This window comes from Scyliorhinus torazame, unplaced genomic scaffold (genome assembly GCF_047496885.1).
Source record: "Scyliorhinus torazame isolate Kashiwa2021f unplaced genomic scaffold, sScyTor2.1 scaffold_807, whole genome shotgun sequence".
Classification (NCBI taxonomy): Eukaryota; Metazoa; Chordata; class Chondrichthyes; order Carcharhiniformes; family Scyliorhinidae; genus Scyliorhinus; species Scyliorhinus torazame.
Window position 1 is genome coordinate 69541 of NW_027308534.1, and position 26544 is coordinate 96084.

The 26544-nt window shown below is 59.1% G+C and overlaps 1 protein-coding gene across 1 annotated transcript in view; it reads right to left on the reverse strand.

Annotated features, from left to right (window-relative positions):
• LOC140406725 (histone-lysine N-methyltransferase SETD1A-like) overlaps positions 1-26308 on the reverse strand; it is a gene marked incomplete at its 3' end in the record, with an annotated part of 94167 nt that extends 67859 nt beyond the window's left edge. The window contains exons 1-4 of the mRNA XM_072494674.1: positions 26129-26308; positions 24622-24709; positions 22905-23056; positions 21401-21464 (exon numbers count right to left, since the gene is read on the reverse strand). Of these exons, the coding sequence (XP_072350775.1) occupies positions 21401-21464; positions 22905-23056; positions 24622-24709; positions 26129-26302 (478 nt within the window). The remainder of the gene's footprint in view (positions 1-21400; positions 21465-22904; positions 23057-24621; positions 24710-26128) is intronic.
• Between the last annotated feature and the right edge of the window lie 236 nt (positions 26309-26544).

Here is a 26544-nt window from a genome sequence, read left to right on the forward strand (position 1 = left end):
GCTCCTGACCCACCCCTGGCAATGCTCCTCATCCCCATTGTCACTGCTCCTGACCCACCCCTCGCAATGCTCCTCATCCCCCTTGTCACTGCTCCTGGCCCACCCCTGGCATTGCTCCTCATCCCCATTGTCAATGCTCCTGACCCACCCCTGGCAATGCTCCTCATCCCCACTGTCACTGCTCCTGACCCTCCCCTGGCAATGCTCCTCATCCTCATTGTCACTGCTCCTGACCCACCCCTGGCAATGCTCCTCATCCCCATTGTCACTGCTCCTGACCCACCCCTGGCATTGCTCCTCAGCCCCATTGTCACTGCGCCTTGCCCACCCCTGGCATTGCTCCTCATTCCCATTGTCACTCCTCCTGACCCACCCCTGGCATTGCTCCTCATCCCCATTGTCACTGCTCCTGACACACCCCTGGCATTGCTCCTCATCCCCATTGTCACTGCTCCTGACTCACCCCTGGCAATGCTCCTCATCCCCATTGTCACTGCTCCTGACCTACCCCTGGCAATGCTCCTCATCCCCATTGTCACTGCTCCTGACCCAACCCTGGCATTGCTCCTCATCCACATTGTCACTGCTCCTGACCCACCCCTGGCATTGCTCCTCATCCCCATTGTCACTGCTCCTGACCCACCCCTGGCATTGCTCCTCATCCCCATTGTCACTGCTCCTGACCTACCCCTGGCAATGCTCCTCATCCCCATTGTCACTGCTCCTGACCCAACCCTGGCATTGCTCCTCATCCGCATTGTCACTGCTCCTGACCCACCCCTGGCATTGCACCCCATCCTCACTGTCACTGCTCCTGACCCACCCCTGGCATCGCTCCTCATCCCCATCGTCACTGCTCCTGACCCACCACTGGCAATGTTCTTCCTACCCATTGTCACTGCTCCAGATCCACCCCTGGCATCGCTCCTCATCCCCATTGTCACTGCTCCTGACCCACCCCTGGCAATGCTCCTCATCCCAATTGTCACTGCTCCTGACCCACCCCTCGTATTGCTTCTCATCCCCATTGTCACTGCTCCTGGCCCACCCCTGGCAATGCTCTTCATCCCCATTGTCACTGCTCCTGACCCACCCCTGGCATTGCTCCTCATCCCCATTGTCACTGCTCCTGACCCACCCCTGGCATTGCTCTTCATTGCAATTGTCACTGCTCCAGACCCACCCCTGGCAATGCTCCTCATCCCCATTGTCCCTGCTCCTGACCCACCTCTGGCAATGCTCCTCATCCCCATTTTCCCTGCTCCTGGCCCACCCCTGGCAATGCTCATCATCACCATTGTCACTGCTCCTGACCCACCCCTGGCATCGCTCCTGATCCCCATTGTCACTGCTCCTGACTCACCCCTGGCATTGCTCCTCATCCCCATTGTCACTGCTCCTGACCCACCCCTGGCATCGCTCCTCATCCCCATTGTCACTGCTCCTGACCCACCCCTGGCAATGCTCCTCATCCCCATTGTCACTGCTCCTGACACACCCGGCATTGCTCCTCATCCCCATTGTCACTGCTCCAGACCCACCCCTGGCAATGCTCCTCATTTCCATTGTCACTGCTCCTGACCCACCCCTGGCAATGCTCCTGATCCTCATTGTCACTGCTCCAGACCCACCCCTGGCAATGCTCCTGATCCCCATTGTCACTGCTCCTGACTCACCCCTGGCATTGCTCCTCATCCCCATTGTCACTGCTCCTGACCCACCCCTGGCATCGCTCCTCATCCCCATTGTCACTGCTCCTGACCCACCCCTGGCAATGCTCCTCATCCCCATTGTCACTGCTCCTGACACACCCGGCATTGCTCCTCATCCCCATTGTCACTGCTCCAGACCCACCCCTGGCAATGCTCCTCATTTCCATTGTCACTGCTCCTGACCCACCCCTGGCAATGCTCCTGATCCTCATTGTCACTGCTCCAGACCCACCCCTGGCAATGCTCCTCATCCCCATTGTCACTGCTCCTGACCCACCCGTGGCATTGCTCCTCAGCCCCATTGTCACTGCGCCTTGCCCACCGCTGGCATTGCTCCTCATTCCCATTGTCACTGCTCCTGACCCACCCCTGGCATTGCTCCTCATCCCCATTGTCACTGCTCCTGACCCACCCCTGGCATTGCTCCTCATCCCCATTGTGACTGCTCCTGACCCACCCCTGGCAATGCTCCTCATCCCCATTGTCACTACTCCTGGCCCACCCCTGGCATTGCTCCTCATCCCCATTGTCACTGCTCCTGGCCCACGCCTGGCATTGCTCCTCATCCCCATTGTCACTGCTCCTGACCCACCCCTGGCACTGCTCCTCATCCCCATTGTCACTGCTCCTTACCCATCTCTGGCATTGCTCCTCATCCCCATTGTCACTGCTCCTGACCCACCCCTGGCATTGCTCCTCATCCCCATTGTCACTGCTCCTGACCCACCCCTGGCATTGCTCCTCATCCCCATTGTCACTGCTCCTGACTCATCCCTGGCAATGCTCCTCATCCCCATTGTCACTGCTCCTGACCTACCCCTGGCAATGCTCCTCATCCCCATTGTCACTGCTCCTGACACAACCCTGGCATTGCTCCTCATCCCCATTGTCACTGCTCCTGACCCACCCCTGGCAATGCTCCTCATCCCCATTGTCACTGCTCCTGACCTACCCCTGGCATTGCTCCTCATCCTCACTGTCACTGCTCCTGACCTACCCCTGGCATCGCTCCTCATCCCCATCATCACTGCTCCTGACCCACCACTGGCAATGCTCCTCATCCCCATTGTCACTGCTCCAGATCCACACCTGGCAATGCTCCAAATCTCCATTGTCACTGCTCCTGACCCACCCCTGGCAATGCTCCTCATTCCCATTGTCACTGCTCCTGACCCACCCCTGACAATGCTCCTCATCCCCATTGTCACTGCTCCTGGCCCACCCCTGGCATTGCTCCTCATCCCCATTGTCATTGCTCCAGACCCACCCCTGGCAATGCTCCTCATCCCCATTGTCACTGCTCCTGACCCACCCCTGGCATTGCTCCTCATCCCCATTGTCACTGCTCCTGACCCACCCCTGGCATTGCCCCTTATCCCCATTGTCAATGCTCCTGACCCACCCCTGGCAATGCTCCTCATCCCCATTGTCACTGCTCCTGACCCACCCCTCGCAATGCTCCTCATCCCCCTTGTCACTGCTCCTGGCCCACCCCTGGCATTGCTCCTCATCCCCATTGTCAATGCTCCTGACCCACCCCTGGCAATGCTCCTCATCCCCACTGTCACTGCTCCTGACCCTCCCCTGGCAATGCTCCTCATCCTCATTGTCACTGCTCCTGACCCACCCCTGGCAATGCTCCTCATCCCCATTGTCACTGCTCCTGACCCACCCCTGGCATTGCTCCTCAGCCCCATTGTCACTGCGCCTTGCCCACCCCTGGCATTGCTCCTCATTCCCATTGTCACTCCTCCTGACCCACCCCTGGCATTGCTCCTCATCCCCATTGTCACTGCTCCTGACACACCCCTGGCATTGCTCCTCATCCCCATTGTCACTGCTCCTGACTCACCCCTGGCAATGCTCCTCATCCCCATTGTCACTGCTCCTGACCTACCCCTGGCAATGCTCCTCATCCCCATTGTCACTGCTCCTGACCCAACCCTGGCATTGCTCCTCATCCACATTGTCACTGCTCCTGACCCACCCCTGGCATTGCTCCTCATCCCCATTGTCACTGCTCCTGACCCACCCCTGGCATTGCTCCTCATCCCCATTGTCACTGCTCCTGACCTACCCCTGGCAATGCTCCTCATCCCCATTGTCACTGCTCCTGACCCAACCCTGGCATTGCTCCTCATCCGCATTGTCACTGCTCCTGACCCACCCCTGGCATTGCACCCCATCCTCACTGTCACTGCTCCTGACCCACCCCTGGCATCGCTCCTCATCCCCATCGTCACTGCTCCTGACCCACCACTGGCAATGTTCTTCCTACCCATTGTCACTGCTCCAGATCCACCCCTGGCATCGCTCCTCATCCCCATTGTCACTGCTCCTGACCCACCCCTGGCAATGCTCCTCATCCCAATTGTCACTGCTCCTGACCCACCCCTCGTATTGCTTCTCATCCCCATTGTCACTGCTCCTGGCCCACCCCTGGCAATGCTCTTCATCCCCATTGTCACTGCTCCTGACCCACCCCTGGCATTGCTCCTCATCCCCATTGTCACTGCTCCTGACCCACCCCTGGCATTGCTCTTCATTGCAATTGTCACTGCTCCAGACCCACCCCTGGCAATGCTCCTCATCCCCATTGTCCCTGCTCCTGACCCACCTCTGGCAATGCTCCTCATCCCCATTTTCCCTGCTCCTGGCCCACCCCTGGCAATGCTCATCATCACCATTGTCACTGCTCCTGACCCACCCCTGGCATCGCTCCTGATCCCCATTGTCACTGCTCCTGACTCACCCCTGGCATTGCTCCTCATCCCCATTGTCACGGCTCCTGACCCACCCCTGGCATCGCTCCTCATCCCCATTGTCACTGCTCCTGACCCACCCCTGGCAATGCTCCTCATCCCCATTGTCACTGCTCCTGACACACCCGGCATTGCTCCTCATCCCCATTGTCACTGCTCCAGACCCACCCCTGGCAATGCTCCTCATTTCCATTGTCACTGCTCCTGACCCACCCCTGGCAATGCTCCTGATCCTCATTGTCACTGCTCCAGACCCACCCCTGGCAATGCTCCTCATCCCCATTGTCACTGCTCCTGACCCACCCCTGGCATTGCTCCTCATCCCCATTGTCACTGCTCCTTACCCACCCCTGGCATCGCTCCTCATCCCCATTGTCACTGCTCCTGACCCACCCCTGGCATCGCTCCTCATCCCCACTGTCACTGCTCCTGACCCACCCCTGGCAACGCTCCTCATCCCCATTGTCACTGCTCCTGACCCACCCCTGGCAATGCTCCTCATTTCCATTGTCACTGCTCCGGACCCACCCCTGGCATCGCTCCTGATCCCAATTGTCACTGCTCCTGACTCACCCCTGGCATTGCTCCTCATCCCCATTGTCACTGCTCCTGACCCACCCCTGGCATCGCTCCTCATCCCCATTGTCACTGCTCCTGACTCACCCCTGGCATTGCTCCTCATCCCCATTGTCACTGCTCCTGACTCACCCCTGGCATTGCTCCTCATTCCCATTGTCACTGCTCCTGACCCACCCCTGGCAATGCTCCTCATCCCCATTGTCACTGCTCCTGACCCACCCGGCATTGCTCCTCATCCCCACTGTCACTGTTCCTGACCCACCCCTGGCAATGCTCCCCATCCCCCTTGTCACTGCTCCTGGCCCACCCCTGGCATTGCTCCTCATCCCCATTGTCAATGCTCCTGACCCACCCCTGGCAATGCTCCTCATCCCCACTGTCACTGCTCCTGACCCTCCCCTGGCAATGCTCCTCATCCTCATTGTCACTGCTCCTGACCCACCCCTGGCAATGCTCCTCATCCCCATTGTCACTGCTCCTGACCCACCCCTGGCATTGCTCCTCAGCCCCATTGTCACTGCGCCTTGCCCACCGCTGGCATTGCTCCTCATTCCCATTGTCACTGCTCCTGACCCACCCCTGGCATTGCTCCTCATCCCCATTGTCACTGCTCCTGACCCACCCCTGGCATTGCTCCTCATCCCCATTGTGACTGCTCCTGACCCACCCCTGGCAATGCTCCTCATCCCCATTGTCACTACTCCTGGCCCACCCCTGGCATTGCTCCTCATCCCCATTGTCACTGCTCCTGGCCCACGCCTGGCATTGCTCCTCATCCCCATTGTCACTGCTCCTGACCCACCCCTGGCACTGCTACTCATCCCCATTGTCACTGCTCCTTACCCATCTCTGGCATTGCTCCTCATCCCCATTGTCACTGCTCCTGACCCACCCCTGGCATTGCTCCTCATCCCCATTGTCACTGCTCCTGACCCACCCCTGGCATTGCTCCTCATCCCCATTGTCACTGCTCCTGACTCACCCCTGGCAATGCTCCTCATCCCCATTGTCACTGCTCCTGACCTACCCCTGGCAATGCTCCTCATCCCCATTGTCACTGCTCCTGACACAACCCTGGCATTGCTCCTCATCCCCATTGTCACTGCTCCTGACCCACCCCTGGCAATGCTCCTCATCCCCATTGTCACTGCTCCTGACCTACCCCTGGCATTGCTCCTCATCCTCACTGTCACTGCTCCTGACCTACCCCTGGCATCGCTCCTCATCCCCATCATCACTGCTCCTGACCCACCACTGGCAATGCTCCTCATCCCCATTGTCACTGCTCCAGATCCACACCTGGCAATGCTCCAAATCTCCATTGTCACTGCTCCTGACCCACCCCTGGCAATGCTCCTCATTCCCATTGTCACTGCTCCTGACCCACCCCTGGCAATGCTCCTCATCCCCATTGTCACTGCTCCTGGCCCACCCCTGGCATTGCTCCTCATCCCCATTGTCATTGCTCCAGACCCACCCCTGGCAATGCTCCTCATCCCCATTGTCACTGCTCCTGACCCACCCCTGGCATTGCTCCTCATCCCCATTGTCACTGCTCCTGACCCACCCCTGGCATTGCCCCTTATCCCCATTGTCAATGCTCCTGACCCACCCCTGGCAATGCTCCTCATCCCCATTGTCACTGCTCCTGACCCACCCCTGGCAATGCTCCTCATCCCCCTTGTCACTGCTCCTGGCCCACCCCTGGCATTGCTCCTCATCCCCATTGTCAATGCTCCTGACCCACCCCTGGCAATGCTCCTCATCCCCACTGTCACTGCTCCTGACCCTCCCCTGGCAATGCTCCTCATCCTCATTGTCACTGCTCCTGACCCACCCCTGGCAATGCTCCTCATCCCCATTGTCACTGCTCCTGACCCACCCCTGGCATTGCTCCTCAGCCCCATTGTCACTGCGCCTTGCCCACCCCTGGCATTGCTCCTCATTCCCATTGTCACTCCTCCTGACCCACCCCTGGCATTGCTCCTCATCCCCATTGTCACTGCTCCTGACACACCCCTGGCATTGCTCCTCATCCCCATTGTCACTGCTCCTGACTCACCCCTGGCAATGCTCCTCATCCCCATTGTCACTGCTCCTGACCTACCCCTGGCAATGCTCCTCATCCCCATTGTCACTGCTCCTGACCCAACCCTGGCATTGCTCCTCATCCACATTGTCACTGCTCCTGACCCACCCCTGGCATTGCTCCTCATCCCCATTGTCACTGCTCCTGACCCACCCCTGGCATTGCTCCTCATCCCCATTGTCACTGCTCCTGACCTACCCCTGGCAATGCTCCTCATCCCCATTGTCACTGCTCCTGACCCAACCCTGGCATTGCTCCTCATCCGCATTGCCACTGCTCCTGACCCACCCCTGGCATTGCACCCCATCCTCACTGTCACTTCTCCTGACCCACCCCTGGCATCGCTCCTCATCCCCATCGTCACTGCTCCTGACCCACCACTGGCAATGTTCTTCCTACCCATTGTCACTGCTCCAGATCCACCCCTGGCATCGCTCCTCATCCCCATTGTCACTGCTCCTGACCCACCCCTGGCAATGCTCCTCATCCCAATTGTCACTGCTCCTGACCCACCCCTCGTATTGCTTCTCATCCCCATTGTCGCTGCTCCTGGCCCACCCCTGGCAATGCTCTTCATCCCCATTGTCACTGCTCCTGACCCACCCCTGGCATTGCTCCTCATCCCCATTGTCACTGCTCCTGACCCACCCCTGGCATTGCTCTTCATTGCAATTGTCACTGCTCCAGACCCACCCCTGGCAATGCTCCTCATCCCCATTGTCCCTGCTCCTGACCCACCTCTGGCAATGCTCCTCATCCCCATTTTCCCTGCTCCTGGCCCACCCCTGGCAATGCTCATCATCACCATTGTCACTGCTCCTGACCCACCCCTGGCATCGCTCCTGATCCCCATTGTCACTGCTCCTGACTCACCCCTGGCATTGCTCCTCATCCCCATTGTCACTGCTCCTGACCCACCCCTGGCATCGCTCCTCATCCCCATTGTCACTGCTCCTGACCCACCCCTGGCAATGCTCCTCATCCCCATTGTCACTGCTCCTGACACACCCGGCATTGCTCCTCATCCCCATTGTCACTGCTCCAGACCCACCCCTGGCAATGCCCCTCATTTCCATTGTCACTGCTCCTGACCCACCCCTGGCAATGCTCCTGATCCTCATTGTCACTGCTCCAGACCCACCCCTGGCAATGCTCCTCATCCCCATTGTCACTGCTCCTGACCCACCCCTGGCATTGCTCCTCATCCCCATTGTCACTGCTCCTTACCCACCCCTGGCATCGTTCCTCATCCCCATTGTCACTGCTCCTGACCCACCCCTGGCATCGCTCCTCATCCCCACTGTCACTGCTCCTGACCCACCCCTGGCAACGCTCCTCATCCCCATTGTCACTGCTCCTGACCCACCCCTGGCAATGCTCCTCATTTCCATTGTCACTGCTCCTGACCCACCCCTGGCATCGCTCCTGATCCCAATTGTCACTGCTCCTGACTCACCCCTGGCATTGCTCCTCATCCCCATTGTCACTGCTCCTGACCCACCCCTGGCATCGCTCCTCATCCCCATTGTCACTGCTCCTGACTCACCCCTGGCATTGCTCCTCATCCCCATTGTCACTGCTCCTGACTCACCCCTGGCATTGCTCCTCATCCCCATTGTCACTGCTCCTGACCCACCCCTGGCAATGCTCCTCATCCCCATTGTCACTGCTCCTGACGTACCCGGCATTGCTCCTCATCCCCACTGTCACTGCTCCTGACCCACCCCTGGCAATGCTCCTCATTTCCATTGTCACTGCTCCTGACCCACACCTGGCAATGCTCCTCATCCTCATTGTCACTGCTCCAGACCTACCCCTGGCAATGCTCCTCATCCCCATTGTCACTGTTCCAGACTCACCCCTAGCATTGCTCCTCATCCCCATTGTCACTGCTCCTGACCCACCCCTGGCATTGCTCCTCATCCCCATTGTCACTGCTCCTTACCCACCCCTGGCATCGCTCCTCATCCCCATTGTCACTGCTCCTGACCCACCCCTGGCATCGCTCCTCATCCCCACTGTCACTGCTCCTGACCCACCCCTGGCAACGCTCCTCATCCCCATTGTCACTGCTCCTGACCCACCCCTGGCAATGCTCCTCATTTCCATTGTCACTGCTCCTGACCCACCCCTGGCAATGCTCCTCATCCCTATTGTCACTGTCCAGACCCACCCCTGGCAATGCTCCTCATCCCCATTGTCACTGCTCCAGACTCACCCCTGGCATTGCTCCTCATCCCCATTGTCACTGCTCCTGACCCACCCCTGGCATTGCTCCTCATACCCATTGTCACTGCTCCTCAACCACCCCTGGCATTGCTCCTCATACCCATTGTCACTGCTCCTCAACCACCCCTGGCATTGCTCCTCATCCCCATTGTCACTGCTCCTGACCCACCCCTGGCATTGCTCCTCATCCCCATTGTCACTGCTCCTGACTCACCCCTGGCAATGCTCCTCATCCCCATTGTCACTGCTCATGGCCCACTCCTGGCATTGCTCCTCATCCCCATTGTCACTGCTCCTGACCCACCCCTGGCATTGCTCCTCATCCCCATTGTCAATGCTCCTGGCCCACCCCTGGTAATGCTCCTCATCCCCATTGTCACTGCTCCTGGCCCACCCCTGGCAATGCTCCTCATCCCCATTGTCAATGCTCCTGGCCCACCCCTGGCAATGCTCCTCATCCCCATTGTCAATGCTCCTGGCCCACCCCTGGCATTGCTCCTCATCCCCATTGTCACTGCTCCTGGCCCACCCCAGGCAATGCTCCTCATGCCCATTGTCACTGCTCCTGACCCACCCCTGGCAATGCTCCTGATCTCCATTGTCAATGCTCCTGACCCACCCCTGGCATTGCTCCTCATCCCCATTGTCACTGCTCCTGACTCACCCCTGGCAATGCACCTCATCCCCACTGTCACTGCTGCTTACCCACCCCTGGCATTGCTCCTCATCCCCACTGTCGCTGCTCCTGACCCACCCCTGGCAATGCTCCTCACCCCCACTGTCACTGCTCCTGACCCACCCCTGGCATTGCTCCTCATCCCCATTGTGACTGCTCCTGACCCACCCCTGGCAATGCTCCTCATCCCCATTGTCACTGCTCCTGGCCCACCCCTGGCATTGCTCCTCATCCCCATTGTCACTGCTCCTGGCCCACGCCTGGCATTGCTCCTCATCCCCATTGTCACTGCTCCTGACCCACCCCTGGCACTGCTCCTCATCCCCATTGTCACTGCTCCTGACCCATCCCTGGCATTGCTCCTCATCCCCATTGTCACTGCTCCTGACCCACCCCTGGCATTGCTCCTCATCCCCATTGTCACTGCTCCTGACTCACCCGTGGCAATGCTCCTCATCCCCATTGTCACTGCTCCTGACCTACCCCTGGCAATGCTCCTCATCCCCATTGTCTCTGCTCCTGACACAACCCTGGCATTGCTCCTCATCCCCATTGTCACTGCTCCTGACCCACCCCTGGCAATGCTCCTCATCCCCATTGTCACTGCTCCTGACCTACCCCTGGCATTGCTCCTCATCCTCACTGTCACTGCTCCTGACCCACCCCTGGCATCGCTCCTCATCCCCATCATCACTGCTCCTGACCCACCACTGGCAATGCTCCTCATCCCCATTGTCACTGCTCCAGATCCACCCCTGGCAATGCTCCAAATCTCCATTGTCACTGCTCCTGACCCACCCCTGGAAATGCTCCTCATTCCCATTGTCACTGCTCCTGACCCACCCCTGGCAATGCTCCTCATCCCCATTGTCACTGCTCCTGGCCCACCCCTGGCATTGCTCCTCATCCCCATTGTCATTGCTCCAGACCCACCCCTGGCAATGCTCCTCATCCCCATTGTCACTGCTCCTGACCCACCCCTGGCATTGCTCCTCATCCCCATTGTCACTGCTCCTGACCCACCCCTGGCATTGCCCCTCATCCCCATTGTCAATGCTCCTGACCCACCCCTGGCAATGCTCCTCATCGCCATTGTCACTGCTCCTGACACACCCCTGGCATTGCTCCTCATCCCCATTGTCAATGCTCCTGACCCACCCCTGGCAATGCTCCTCATCCCCCTTGTCACTGCTCCTGGCCCACCCCTGGCATTGCTCCTCATCCCCATTGTCACTGCTCCTGGCCCACCCCTGGCAATGCTCCTCATCCCCATTGTCACTGCTCCTGACCCACCCCTGGCAATGCTCCTCATCCCCACTGTCACTGCTCCTGACCCTCCCCTGGCAATGCTCCTCATCCTCATTGTCACTGCTCCTGACCCACCCCTGGCAATGCTCCTCATCCCCATTGTCACTGCTCCTGACCCACCCCTGGCATTGCTCCTCAGCCCCATTGTCACTGCGCCTTGCCCACCCCTGGCATTGCTCCTCATTCCCATTGTCACTGCTCCTGACCCACCCCTGGCATTGCTCCTCATCCCCATTGTCACTGCTCCTGACCCACCCCTGGCATTGCTCCTCATCCCCATTGTCACTGCTCGTGACTCACCCCTGGCAATGCTCCTCATCCCCATTGTCACTGCTCCTGACCTACCCCTGGCAATGCTCCTCATCCCCATTGTCACTGCTCCTGACCCAACCCTGGCATTGCTCCTCATCCGCATTGTCACTGCTCCTGACCCACCCCTGGCATTGCACCCCATCCTCACTGTCACTGCTCCTGACCCACCCCTGGCATCGCTCCTCATCCCCATCGTCACTGCTCCTGACCCACCACTGGCAATGCTCCTCATCCCCTTTGTCACTGCTCCTTACCCACCCCTGGCATCGCTCCTCATCCCCATTGTCACTGCTCCTGACCCACCCCTGGCAATGCTCCTCTTCCCAATTGTCACTGCTCCTGACCCACCCCTAGGCATTGCTCCTCATCCCCATTGTCACTCTCCTCCTTACCCACCCCTGGCATTGCTCCTCATCCCCATTGTCACTGCTCCTGGCCCACCCCTGGCATCGCTCCTCATCCCCATTGTCACTGCTCCTGACTCACCCCTGGCATTGCTACTCATCCCCATTGTCACTGCTCCTGACCCACCACTGGCTATGCTCCTCATCCCCATTGTCACTGCTCCTGACTCACCCCTGGCATTGCTCCTCATCCCCATTGTCACTGCTCCTGACCCACCCCTGGCATTGCTCCTCATCCCCATTGTCACTGCTCCTGGCCCACCCCTGGCAAAGCTCCTCATCCCCATTGTCACTGCTCCTGACTCACCCCTGGCATTGCTCCTCATCCCCATTGTCACTGCTCCTGACCCACCCCTGGCATTGCTCCTCATCCACATTGTCACTGCTCCAACCTACCCCTGGCAATGCTCCTCATCCCCATTGTCACTGCTCCTGACCCAACCCTGGCATTGCTCCTTATCCCCATTGTCACTGCTCCTGACCCACCCCTGGCATTGCTCCTCATCCCCATTGTCACTGCTCCTGACCCACCCCAGGTATTGCTCCTCATCCCCATTGTCACTGCTCCTTACCCATCCCTCGCATTGCTCCTCATCCCCATTGTCACTGCTCCTGACCCACCCCTGGCATTGCTCCTCATCCCCATCATCACTGCTCCTGACCCACCACTGGCAATGCTCCTCATCCCCATTGTCACTTCTCCATATTCACCCCTGGCAATGCTCCAAATCTCCATTGTCACTGCTCCTGACCCACCCCTGGCAATGCTCCTCATTCCCATTGTCACTGCTCCTGACCCACCCCTGGCATTGCTCCTCATACCCATTGTCACTGCTCCTCAACCACCCCTGGCATTGCTCCTCATCCCCATTGTCACTGCTCCTGACCCACTCCTGGCATTGCTCCTCATCCCCATTGTCACTGCTCCTGACTCACCCCTGGCAATGCTCCTCATCCCCATTGTCACTGCTCCTGGCCCACTCCTGGCATTGCTCCTCATCCCCATTGTCACTGCTCCTGACCCACCCCTGGCATTGCTCCTCATCCCCATTGTCACTGCTCCTGGCCCACCCCTGGCAAAGCTCCTCATCCCCATTGTCACTGCTCCTGGCCCACCCCTGGCATCGCTCCTCATCCCCATTGTCACTGCTCCTGACTCACCCCTGGCATTGCTCCTCATCCCCATTGTCACTGCTCCTGTCCCACCACTGGCTATGCTCCTCATCCCCATTGTCACTGCTCCTGACTCACCCCTGGCATTGCTCCTCATCCCCATTGTCACTGCTCCTGACCCACCCCTGGCATTGCTCCTCATCCACATTGCCACTGCTCCAACCTCCCCCTGGCAATGCTCCTCATCCCCATTGTCACTGCTCCTGACCCAACCCTGGCATTGCTCCTCAGCCCCATTGTCACTGCTCCTGACCCACCCCTGGCATTGCTCCTCATCCCCATTGTCACTGCTCCTGACCCACCCCAGGCATTGCTCCTCATCCCCATTGTCACTGCTCCTTACCCATCCCTCGCATTGCTCCTCATCCCCATTGTCACTGCTCCTGACCCACCCCTGGCATTGCTCCTCATCCCCATCATCACTGCTCCTGACCCACCACTGGCAATGCTCCTCATCCCCATTGTCACTTCTCCATATCCACCACTGGCAATGCTCCAAATCTCCATTGTCACTGCTCCTGACCCACCCCTGGCAATGCTCCTCATTCCCATTGTCACTGCTCCTGACCCACCCCTGGCAATGCTCCTCATCCCCATTGTCACTGCTCCTGGCCCACCCCTGGCATTGCTCCTCATCCCCATTGTCATTGCTCTAGACCCACCCCTGGCAATGCTCCTCATCCCCATTGTCACTGCTCCTGACCCACCCCTGGCATTGTTCCTCATCCCCATTGTCACTGCTCCTGACACAACCCTGGCATTGCTCCTCATCCCCATTGTCAATTATCCTGACCCACCCCTGGCAATGCTCCTCATCCCCATTGTCACTGCTCCTGACCCATCCCTGGCATTGCTCCTCATCCCCATTGTCAATGCTCCTGACCCACCCCTGGCAATGCTCCTCATCCCCATTGTAACTGCTCCTGGCCCACCCCTGGCAACGCTCCTCATCCCCATTGTCAATGCTCCTGACCCACCGCTGGCAATGCTCCTCATCCCCACTGTCACTGCTCCTGACCCTCCCCTGGCAATGCTCCTCATCCCCATTGTCACTGCTCCTGACCCACCCCTGGCAATGCTCCTCATCCCCATTGTCACTGCTCCTGACCCACCCCTGGCAATGCTCCTCAGCCCCATTGTCACTGCTCCTGAGCCACCCCTGGCATTGCTCCTCATCCCCATTGCCACTGCTCCAGACTCACCCCTGGCATTGCTCCTCATCCCCATTGTCACTGCTCCTGACCCACCCCTGGCAATGCTCCTCATCCCCATTGTCACTGCTCCTGACCCACCCCTGGCATTGCTCCTCATCCCCACTGTCACTGCTCCTGACCCACCCCTGGCAATGCTCATTTCCATTGTCATTGCTCCTGACCCACCCCTGGCAATGCTCCTCATCCCCATTGTCACTGCTCCAGACCCACCCCTGGCAATGCTCCTCATTTCCATTGTCACTGCTCCTGACCCACCCCTGGCAATGCTCCTCATCCCCATTGTCACTGCTCCAGACTCACCCCTGGCATTGCTCCTCATCCCCATTGTCACTGCTCCTGGCCCACCCCTGGCAATGCTCCTCATCCCCATTGTCACTGCTCCTGACTCACCCCTGGCATTGCTCCTCATCCCGATTGTCACTGCTCCTGACCCACCCCTGGCAATGCTCCTCATTTCCATTGTCACTGCTCCTGACCCACCCCTGGCAATGCTCCTCATCCCCATTGTCACTGCGCCAGACCCACCCCTGGCATTGCTCCTCATCCCCATTGTCACTGCTCCTGACCCACCCCTGGCATTGCTCCTCATCCCCATTGTCACTGCTCCTGACTCACCCCTGGCAATGCTCCTCATCCCCATTGTCAATGCTCCTGGCCCACCCCTGGCATTGCTCCTCATCCCCATTGTCACTGCTCCTGACACACCCCTGGCATTGCTCCTCATCCCCATTGTCACTGCTCCTGGCCCACCCCTGGCAATGCTCCTCATCCCCATTGTCACTGCTCCTGACTCACCCCTGGCAATGCTCCTCATCCCCATTGTCACTGCTCCTGACTCACCCCTGGCCTTGCTCCTCATTCCCATTGCCACTGCTCTTGACCCACCCCTGGCAATGCTCCTCATCCCCATTGTCACTGCTCCTGACCCACCCCTGGCATTGCTCCTCATCCCCATTGTCACTGCTCCTGACCCACCCCTGGCAATGCTCCTCATTTCCACTGTCAAGCTCCTGACCCACCCCTGGCATTGCTCCTCATACGCACTGTCACTGCTCCTGACCCACCCCTGGCATTGCTCCTCATCCCCATTGTCACCGCTCCTGACCCACCCCTGGCAATGCTCCTCATTCCCATTGTCACTGCTCCTGACTCACCCCTGGCAATGCTCCTCATCCCCATTGTCACTGCTCCTGACTCACCCCTGGCATTGCTCCTCATCCCCATTGTCCCTGCTCCTGACTCACCCCTGGCATTGCTCCTCATCCCCATTGTCACTGTTCCTGACCCATCCCTGGCAATGCTCCTCATCCCCATTGTCACCGCTCCTGACCAACCCCAGGCAATGCTCCTCATCCCCATTGTCCCTGCTCCTGACCCACCCCTGGCATCGCTCCTCATCCCCACTGACACTGCTCCTGACTCACCGCTGGCATTGCTCCTCATCCCCATTGTCACTGCTCCTGACCCACCACTGGCATTGCTCCTCATCCCCATTGTCACTGCTCCTGACCCACCCCTGCCATTGCTCCTCATCCCCATGGTCACTGCTCCTGACCCACCCCTGGCATCGCTCCTCATCCCCATTGTCACTGCTCCTGACTCACACCTGGCATTGCTCCTCATCCCCATTGTCGCTGCTCCTGACCCATCCCTGGCAATGCTCCTCATCCCCATTGTCACTGCTGCTGACCCACCCCTGGCATTGCTCCTCACCCCCACTGTCACTGCTCCTGACCCACCCCTGGCAATGCTCCTCATTTCCATTGTCACTGCTCCTGACCCACCCCTGGCAATGCTCCTCATCCCCATTGTCACTGCTCCAGACCCACCCCTGGCAATGCTCCTCATTTCCATTGTCACTGCTCCTGACCCACCCCTGGCAATGCTCCTCATCCTCATGGTCACTGCTCCAGACCCACCCCTGGCAATGCTCCTCATCCCCATTGCCACTGCTCCAGACTCAACCCTGGCATTGCTCCTCATCCACATTGTCACTGCTCCTGACCCACCCCTGGCAATGCTCCTCATCCCCATTGTCACTGCTCCTGACTCACTCCTGGCATTGCTCCTCATCCCCATTGTCACTGCTCCTGACCCACCACTGGCGATGCTCCTCATCCCCATTGTCACTGCTCCTGACTCACCCCTGGCAATGCTCCTCATCCCCATTGTCACTGCTCCTGACTCACCCCTGACCTTGCTCCTCATCCCCATTGTCACTGCTCCTGACCCACCCCTGGCAATGCTCCTCATCCCCATTGTCACTGCTCCTGACCCACCCCTGGCATTGCTCCTCATCCCCATTGTCACTGCTCCTGGCCCACCCCTGGCAATGCTCCTCATCCCCATTGTCACTGCTCCTGACTCACCACTGGCATTGCTCCTCATCCCCATTGTCGCTGCTCCTGACCCATCCCTGGCAATGCTCCTCATCCCCATTGTCACTGCTCCTGACCCACCCCTGGCAATGCTCCTCATCCCCATTGTCACTGCTCCTGACCCACCCCTGGCAATGCTCCTCATCCCCATTGTCACTGCTCCTGACCCACCCCTGGCATTGCTCCTCATCCCCACTGTCACTGCTCCTGACCCACCCCTGGCAATGCTCCTCATTTCCATTGTCACTGCTCCTGACCCACCCCTGGCATTGCTCCTCATCCGCACTGTCACTGCTCCTGACCCACCCCTGGCATTGCTCCTCATCCCCATTGTCACTGCTCCTGACCCACCCCTGGCAATGCTCCTCATTCCCATTGTCACTGCTCCTGACTCACCCCTGGTAATGCTCCTCATCCCCATTGTCACTGCTCCTGGCTCACCCCTGGCATTGCTCCTCATCCCCATTGTCACTGCTCCTGACTCACCCCTGGCATCGCTCCTCATCCCCATTGTCACTGCTCCTGACTCACCCCAGGCATTGCTCCTCATCCCCATTGTCACTGCTCCTGATCCATCCCTGGCAATGCTCCTCATCCCCATTGTCACTGCTCCTGACCCACCCCTGGCAATGCTCCTCATCCCCATTGTCCCTGCTCCTGACCCACCCCTGGCATCGCTCCTCATCCCCACTGACACTGCTCCTGACTCACCCCTGGCATTGCTCCTCATCCCCATTGTCACTGCTCCCAAATCAGCTTCTCTCCTCCAGAGCCACCGCTCCCGAAACACATGCCACTTCTGTAGAAGTGCTTCTCCGTGTCCTTCCCCCTGAAATCTCTCTCCCGCAGGCTGCCAACACCCCACCTGGCCCGAATCTCCCCCACAGCCATGGCATCACCTCGGATCCTCTCCTGGCATTGCCGCTAATTGCACACAATGGGAATCTTGGTCCTGTTTCGCCAGCCAATCTGTGAACTAATTTCTTCCACCTGCCTTGCCACCTGCCCCCCCCCCCCCCCCCCCCCCGCCATCCTTCCAGGAAACAAAAATCTATCAATCTCTCAGATTTAGAATTAACAGTTGTCGCGTCAATAGTTGTTGGTGAAGTGAGTTCCAAACTTCCACCACCCTGTGTGTGAAAGGTTTCCTGATTTCACTCCCGCCAGATCTGGCTCAGTTGTGGACCTTGCTCTCTCGTCCTCGACTCCCTGACCCCGGGGTAATACTCTCGCCCTCCTGCCAGCTTCCCAAAATGTGAGAAACTTCGATCCAATCAGCCCCTGCCCAACCACCCAAATGCCAGGGAATATCCGCCCAGCTCGTGTTCAATCCCTTGTTGTAATTTAATTCTCTTTGCGTTGCTCTGGTTGTGGTAAATCTGAATGTCTGGGGCCCGGAGCTGCGGCCCCACCAAGGCTGTGCGCAGAGACCCCTACCGCCTTCTTTTCCCTCCTCCAACTGCCCCCTCACCCCAACACCGTCCCTCCTCCAGTGCCCCCCCAACACCATCCCCCCCCGCCCACCTCCAACCACCCCGACACCGACCCTCCCCCCCCCCACCTCCAACCACCCCGACACCGACCCTCCCCCCCCACCTCCAACTGACCGCGCCCCCCCCACCTCCAACCACCCCGACACCGACCCTCCCCCCCCACCTCCAACCACGACTCTCCTCCAACCGACACCCCCCCCCATCTCCTCCAACTGACCGCGCCCCCCCCACCTCCTCCAACCGACCCCCCCCCCCACATCTCCTCCAACCGACCCCCCCCCATCTCCTCCAACCGACCCCCCCCCCATCTCCTCCAACCGACCCCCCCCCACATCTCCTCCAACCGACCCCCCCCCCCATCTCCTCCAACCGACCCCCCCCCCATCTCCTCCAACCGACAACCCCCTCCTCCTCCAACCGACAACCCCCTCCTCCTCCAACCGACAACCCCCTCCTCCTCCAACCGACAACCCCCTCCGCCTCCAACCGACCCCCCCTCCTCCTCCAACCGACCCCCCCCTCCGCCTCCAACCGACCCCCCCCTCCTCCTCCAACCGACAACCCCCTCCTCCTCCAACCGACAACCCCCTCCTCCTCCAACCGACAACCCCCTCCTCCTCCAACCGACAACCCCCTCCGCCTCCAACCGACCCCCCCTCCGCCTCCAACCGACCCCCCCTCCTCCTCCAACCGACCCCCCCTCCTCCTCCAACCGACCCCCCCCCTCCGCCTCCAACCGACCCCCCCCTCCGCCTCCAACCGACAACCCCCTCCGCCTCCAACCGACAACCCCCTCCACCTCCAACCGACAACCCCCTCCTCCTCCAACCGACAACCCCCTCCGCCTCCAACCGACCCCCCCTCCTCCTCCAACCGACAACCCCCTCCGCCTCCAACCGACCCCCCCTCCTCCTCCAACTGACCCCCCCTCCTCCTCCAACCGACCCCCCCTCCTCCTCCAACCGACCCCCCCTCCTCCTCCAACCGACAACCCCCTCCGCCTCCAACCGACCCCCCCTCCGCCTCCAACCGACCCCCCCTCCTCCTCCAACCGACCCCCCCTCCTCCTCCAACCGACCCCCCCCTCCGCCTCCAACCGACCCCCCCCTCCGCCTCCAACCGACCCCCCCCTCCTCCTCCAACCGACAACCCCCTCCTCCTCCAACCGACAACCCCCTCCTCCTCCCACCGGCCCCCCCTCCGCCTCCAACCGGCCCCCCCTCCTCCTCCAACCGGCCCCCCCTCCTCCTCCAACCGACCCCCCCTCCTCCTCCAACTGATCCCCCCTCCTCCTCCAACCGGCCCCCCCTCCTCCTCCAACCGGCCCCCCCTCCTCCTCCAACCGACCCCCCCTCCTCCTCCAACTGACCAACCCCTCCTCCTCCAACCGACCCCCCCTCCGCCTCCCACCGGCCCCCCCTCCTCCTCCAACCGACAACCCCCTCCGCCTCCAACCGACCCCCCCTCCTCCTCCAACTGACCAACCCCTCCTCCTCCAACCGACAACCCCCTCCTCCTCCAACCGACAACCCCCTCCGCCTCCAACCGACAACCCCCTCCGCCTCCAACCGACAACCCCCTCCGCCTCCAACCGACCCCCCCCTCCGCCTCCAACCGACCCCCCCTCCTCCTCCAACCGACCCCCCCTCCTCCTCCAACTGACCAACCCCTCCTCCTCCAACCATCCCCTCCTCCTCCAACCGACAACCCCCTCCTCCTCCAACCGACCCCCCCTCCTCCTCCAACCGACAACCCCCTCCTCCTCCAACTGACCCCCCCTCCTCCAACTGACCCCCCCTCCTCCAACCGACCATCCCCATCTCCTCCAACCGACCCCCCCCCCCACCGACAGCTTCCCTCCTCCAACCACCCCGGCCCCCCCTCTCCTCCAACCGACAACCCCCTCCGCCTCCAACCGACCCCCCCTCCTCCAACCATCCCCTCCTCCTCCAACCGACCATCCCCTGCTCCTCCAACCGACCATCCCCATCTCCTCCAACCGACCATCCCCATCTCCTCCAACCGACCCCCCCCCCCACCGACAGCTTCCCTCCTCCAACCACCCCGGCCCCCCCTCCTCCAAACGTCCATCCCTCCTCCATTCGCCCCGACCGCCCCTCCTCCAACTGTCCCCCAAAACCATCCCTCCGCCAACCCCTCCCAAAACCATCCCTCCGCCAACCCCTCCCAAAATCATCCCTCCGCCAACCCCTCCCAAAACCATCCCCCCCCCCCCCCCCAAGCCATCCCTCCTCCAATTGCTCCCCCGAAACTGTCCCTCCTTCAAACTCACAACATATTCTTTCATTCCAGGTAGAAATCCAGTTCCCCCTTTCGAGTACCTCCTCCACCCTCTCGCCAGGGTCTCCCCAGACTCCAAACACTCTCTGGCTGAAAGAAATTCATCAAATCGCACCACCTCCGCCCCATGGCCCCTCAATTTGAATCCGCGCTCCCCTCGTTCTACGAGAGGGGGGGGGGGGGGCTTTCTGTGAAATGACATTCAGCGCCACAAAGTGGGACACAAACAGAGTGAGCCAGGGCTGCCTCGGCAGCAGAATACTATACTCACTGCCGGAGGTATCCCCAACTTAGTACGTCACTCGAACCACGAGCAGTGCCACGGGGCGTCAGTCAGCCAGGGACGTCTCGGCTGCAGGATACTACACTTGTTGCCAGGCGACACAGCAGCCCCGGGGAAACGGCGCTGCCCCTCTGTTGAACCGGCCGGCCTGGGGCGCCTCGTGGGCAGAGCGCCACACTCGCCGCTTGACGACACGGTGGTCCTGACGGAACTGCACCGCTGCTCCATTTGAACCAGCAGCAGCGCCACAGGGAGTGGAATGAATTGGGGGGGGGGGTGGGCAAGGGGCCCCCAGCGACAGAACGATGCAAAGCACGATGACTGCCCGCTCACACGCAGCAGTCCCGCTGAGGCAGTTCCTCTAAACACCATTCACCACATACTCCTTCCCGCCACTCTGAAGAATGGGTTGGGTGGGGCCCGGTATGAAGGGGCGACGCAAGAGAAACCAAAATTCAAGAGCCGTCGCATGGAGGAGAAAACACACCTTCCTCAGAATCCTCCTTCTCGCTGGCATCCAACTCGCCTTCCTCCTCCTCCTCATCCTCCTCCTGAACATTGAGGGGAAAGAAAAAACAAAAGTCAACATTTTGGTTTTAAAACGGTCGCTCAATCGATCGTAGACGGGGCTCGAGTATTGGCGAGGAAGAGACAGGTGGTTGAATCTTTTTGTCTTGGACTCATCAGACACAAGAGAGCCAAATTTCAAGACGGAGAGATCATTGACACTGCAGCGAGAAGGATGTTGATTGGATGTCACAGCCAGAGTCCAACTGCCAACTATAAGGGTCGGAATAAACAGTTTGGATTTATGACGGGGAAACCATGCTCGACAAATCTACTGGAATTCTTTGAGGATGTAACTAGTCGAGTTGACGAAGGGGGAGCCAGTGGGTGTGGTATATTTGGACTTCATGAAGGCTTTCGACAAAGTTCCTCACAAGAGTTGAGTGTGTAAAATTAAAGCACAAGAGATTCGGGGTCGTGTATTGAGATGGATAGAAAACTGGTTGGCAGGCAGGAAACAGAGTAGGAATAAATGGTCCTTTTTCCGACTGGCAGGGAGGGATTAGTGGGGTATCACAGGGTGTTGGGAATGTGACATGACAGCAATTCACAATATATATATTAATTATTTAGATGAGAGAACTAAGTATAATATCTCCAAAGTTGCAGATGTCACAATGCTAGCTGGGAGGGTGAGCTGTGAGGAGGATGCAGAGATCCTCCAGTGTGATTTGGACAAGTTGAGGGAGTGGGGAAAATGCATGGCAGATGCAGTATAATGTGGATCAATGTGAAGATATCCACTTTGGTAGATTATCTGAATGGCCATAAATGAGGAGGGGGAATGTGCAATGTGACCTGGGTGTCCTTGTACACCAGTCACTGAAGGTAAGCGTGCAGGTACAGCAGGCGAAGGCGGCAAATGGCGTGTTGGCCTTCCTAGTGAGAGGATTCGAGTACAGGAACAGGGATGTCTTGCTGCAATTATTCAGGGCCTTGGTGAGGCCACATCTGGAGTGTTGTGGGCAGGTTTGGTCTCCTTCTCTGAGGAAGGATGTTCTTGCTCTCGAGGGAGCGCAGCGAAGGTTCACCAGACTGATTCCAGGGATGGCGGGACTGACGTACGAGGAGAGACTGAATCGTTTAGGATTGTATTCACTGGAGCTCCGAAGGATTTGGAGTAGGGTGGTGGGGTGGGGTGGGGTGGGTGGGGGGGGGGGGGGGGAATGGTCGGCCTGTGAAATTCATTACCACAGGAAGTAGTTGAGGCCAAAACATTGTATGGTTTCAATAAGCAGTTAGATATAACACTTGGAGCGAAGGGGATCAAAGGATATGGTAGAGCCGACTCAAAGGGCCGAATGGCCTCCTCCTATGTTCCTTGTAAACCGATCCCCCTCTTCACATGCAGTGTAAATTGTTGCACCACTCGGAAATTTACAGCCTGTCCGGGTGAAGTACAAGGCCGAAGAGGTTTTTCCCACCTTCTCCAGGGGCTCCTCTTCCTCCTCGCCCTCGCTGTTCAGCTCCAAGGACTTGGAGGCCTTGCCGCGCTTTTTGCCACCGTCGGTTTCCCGTTTGGACAGCTCGGAGGATTGACTGGCCGCGTCCGACGCGTCCTTCTCGTGCTCCATCTCTGCGAGGACAACGAGTGGCAGCGAGGGTGGGGGTAAGGGGAGAACAGGCAAAGATTTGAGAAACAAAAGACAAAGGCGCTTGTGTTAATCCACACAGCGGCAGAGGATGGTCATATCGGCCCCTCCATACCGCCATTAATAATATTTCTCTCCGCCCCCCCACCTCTAAGTTACATTCGCACCACATAGGTGCAGGCAATGATCATCTCCAACAAAAGATAACCATCGCCCCCTTCACATTAAATGGTTTTACCATCGCCGAATCCACCACAATCAACATCCTGGGGGTTAACCAGAGCTGTGGCTGCCGGGAAGGGGGGGGGGGGGGGGAATCCTGCGGAGAGTAATTCACCTCCTGACTCCCCCCAAAGATGGGCACCACCATCTCCAAGGACACAAGTCAGGAGTGTGATGGGACCCTCTCCACTTGCCTGGATGAGCGGCGGCTCCAACAACACTCGAGAAGCTCGACACCATCCAGGGCAAAGCAGCCCCGCTCGATCGACACCCCATCCACAAACACTCACTCCCTCCACCACCGACACACAGCAGCAGCCGTGTGTACCGTCTACAAGATGCTCTGCAGCGATTCGCCAAGGCTCCTTCGACAGCACCTTCCAAACCCGCCACCTCTACCATCCAGAGGGACAAGGGCAGCAGACACATGGGCAACACCCACCGCCTGCAAGTTCCCCACCAAACCCCACACTCACCATCCTGACTGGGAAATATATCGGCTGGTTTATGATGTAGAGCGAGGCCAACGGCGATTGTTCAATCCCCGTACCAGCTGAGGTTATTCATGAAGGCCCTACGCCTGAAGGGTGGTTAAATCAACACCACTCTGCTCTCCCCTTCAAAGAGGGAAGCAGCATTGACATCGCACATGTGACCGAGTCTGGCATCAAGGAGCCCAAGCAAAACTGGAGCCAATGGGAATTGGGGAAACACTCCACTGGTTGGAGTCATACCTGGCACAAAGGAAGATGGTCACCTTGGACCTTGGTGACTTTACGTTACTGGGTCAAAATCCTGGAACTCCCTCTCCAGCAGTGAGCGGGCGGCACAGTGGTTAGCACTGCTGCCTCACAGCACCAGGGATCCGGGTTCAATTCCGGCCTTTGGTTCCTGTGCGGAGTTTGCATTTTCTCCTCGTGTGCGTGTGGGTTTCCTCCGGGTGCTCCGGTTTCCTCCCACAGTCCAAAGACGTGCAGGTTAGGTGGATTGGCCATGATAAACTGCCCCTTAAGAGTCCTCAGATGTGCTGGCTAGGTGGGGTTGTGGGTGCTCGTTCAGAGAGTCAGTGCAGACTCGAGGGGCCAATTGGCCTCATTCGGCACTGCAGGGATTCTGTGGCACCTCGCGGGAATGCAGCGTTCAAGATGGCGGCTCACACCCCGGGAATTTATGAAGTAAAGGTTCTGACAGACTTGTTCCAGAGCAGCCGTGCATTCAGCCTCACTCGTGTTAAAATGCGAGGAAAAGCAGGCACAAATTGTCTCTCACACTGAGCGTTGCAGCTCCACCAGCGCGCGCGCGCACTCCCCTCGTCCAGGGGGCTCACCTTCGTCCTCCTCGAACTGGGGCATCGAGGGCCGAGGGCGTTTCTGCTCGACGCTCTCCGGAAGCTCGGAGATTTCCTTCCTTTTCACCTAGGGAGACGAGAAGAGAAGAAAGCGTAGAGATGTGGATGAGCACCAGTCAACAGCCAAAGGGGGGGGGGGGGTAAGCGCGACGAGGGCCGGTTCGCACAGCCCAACTCCCCGCCATCCAGAAGCAGCCTCGAGTGAAAGGCAGGGTGATAGGATGCAGGCCTTGGGTTGTCTGTGTTAGAGCACCACCAACTGTCCGGACCTGCTGAGGAAGCGTCGGTCAGTGGAGTGGATGGAAATGAGAATTTTAATATTGAGCTGAGGATTGTCAGGGCCACAGCGGCAGTCAGTGAGCCCGGGGAACGAGGGAGGACGGCCAGACGCGTTTGAGAATGGCCACAGACGTGGAGGAGGGTTTCCGAGGACATGCAGGTTCGGTGGATTGGCCATGATTCATGCGCGGGGACAGCGCGGTGGTGCAGTGGTTAGCACTGCTGCCTCATGGCACCGAGGTCCCAGGTTCGATCCCGGCTCTGGGTCACTGTCTGTGTGGAGTTTGCACATTCTCCCCGTGTCTGCGTGGGTCTCACCCCCACAACCCAAGGATGTGCAGGCTAGGTGGATTGGCCACGCTAAATTGCCCCTTAATTGGAAAAAATGAATTGGGTACCCGACATTTATTTTTAAAAAGATTAATGTGCGAAGTGACAGGAGTTGAGGACAGGGGACTGGGCCTAAGTAGCGCACTCTTTCAGAGGGTCATTGCAGATTTGGTGGGCTGAATGACCTTCTTTTGCACTGTAGGGATTCTCGTATTACGAAGGGTAGGAAAGGACAGTGTATCTAACACACTGTGACACCCCGGTCCCAGAGGGGGAAAGGACAGTGTATCTAACACACTGTGACACCCAGTCCCAGAGGGGGAAAGGACAGTGTATCTAACACACTGTGACACTGTCCAGAGGGGGAAAGGACAGTGTATCTAACACACTGTGCCACCCAGTCCCAGAGGGGGAAAGGACAGTGTATCTAACACACTGTGACACCCGGCCCCAGAGGGGGAAAGGACAGTGTATCTCACACGCTGTGACACCAAGTCCCAGAGGGGGAAAGGACAGTGTATCTAACACACTGTGACACCAAGTCCCAGAGGGGGAAAGGACAGTGTATCTAACACACTGTGACACTGTCCAGAGGGGGAAAGGACAGTGTATCTAACACACTGTGACACCCCGGTCCCAGCGGTGGAAAGAACAGTGTATCTAACACACTGTGACACCCGGGTCCCAGCGGTGGAAAGGACAGTGTATCTAACACACTGTGACACCCGGTCCCAGAGGGGGAAAGGCCAATGTATCTAATCGGTGGATTCGATTGAACAGGGTTATATCTGGTCAGATCTCAGGTTTCGGCAGTGCCCACACCCTGTCGGGTGAGGGGTGCGATTCGGGGTCAGACGACACACAAACCAATTATTACCTTGAACGATGGGAGTCGCAGGGAGGCACGCAGACCCATGCCAAATCCATAGCCCTCAAGGCCGCTCGCTCCACCCCCCTCCTCCACCACTCTTGGCCCAGTCCAGTAGCGAGAACATGGCTGGATCCTTAGGCCTCGGTTTCTCCTCTTCTTTAGCATGGAGTCTGGCCGCATTATGGAAAGGCTGAAAGAGAGATGGGGAAAAGGGGTCAGAGAGGGAACGGGGGGTGGGGAGTGAGAGAGCGAGAGCAGGTGCGGGGAGAGAGAGCGAGAGCGAGAGCGAGGGCGAGGGCGAGGGGGGCAGGCGGGCCCGAGGGGGGGGCCAGGCGGGCCCGAGGGGGGGCAGGCGGGCCCCGAGGGGGGGGCAGGCGGGCCCGAGGGGGGGCAGGGCGGGCCCGAGGGGGGGGCAGGCGGGC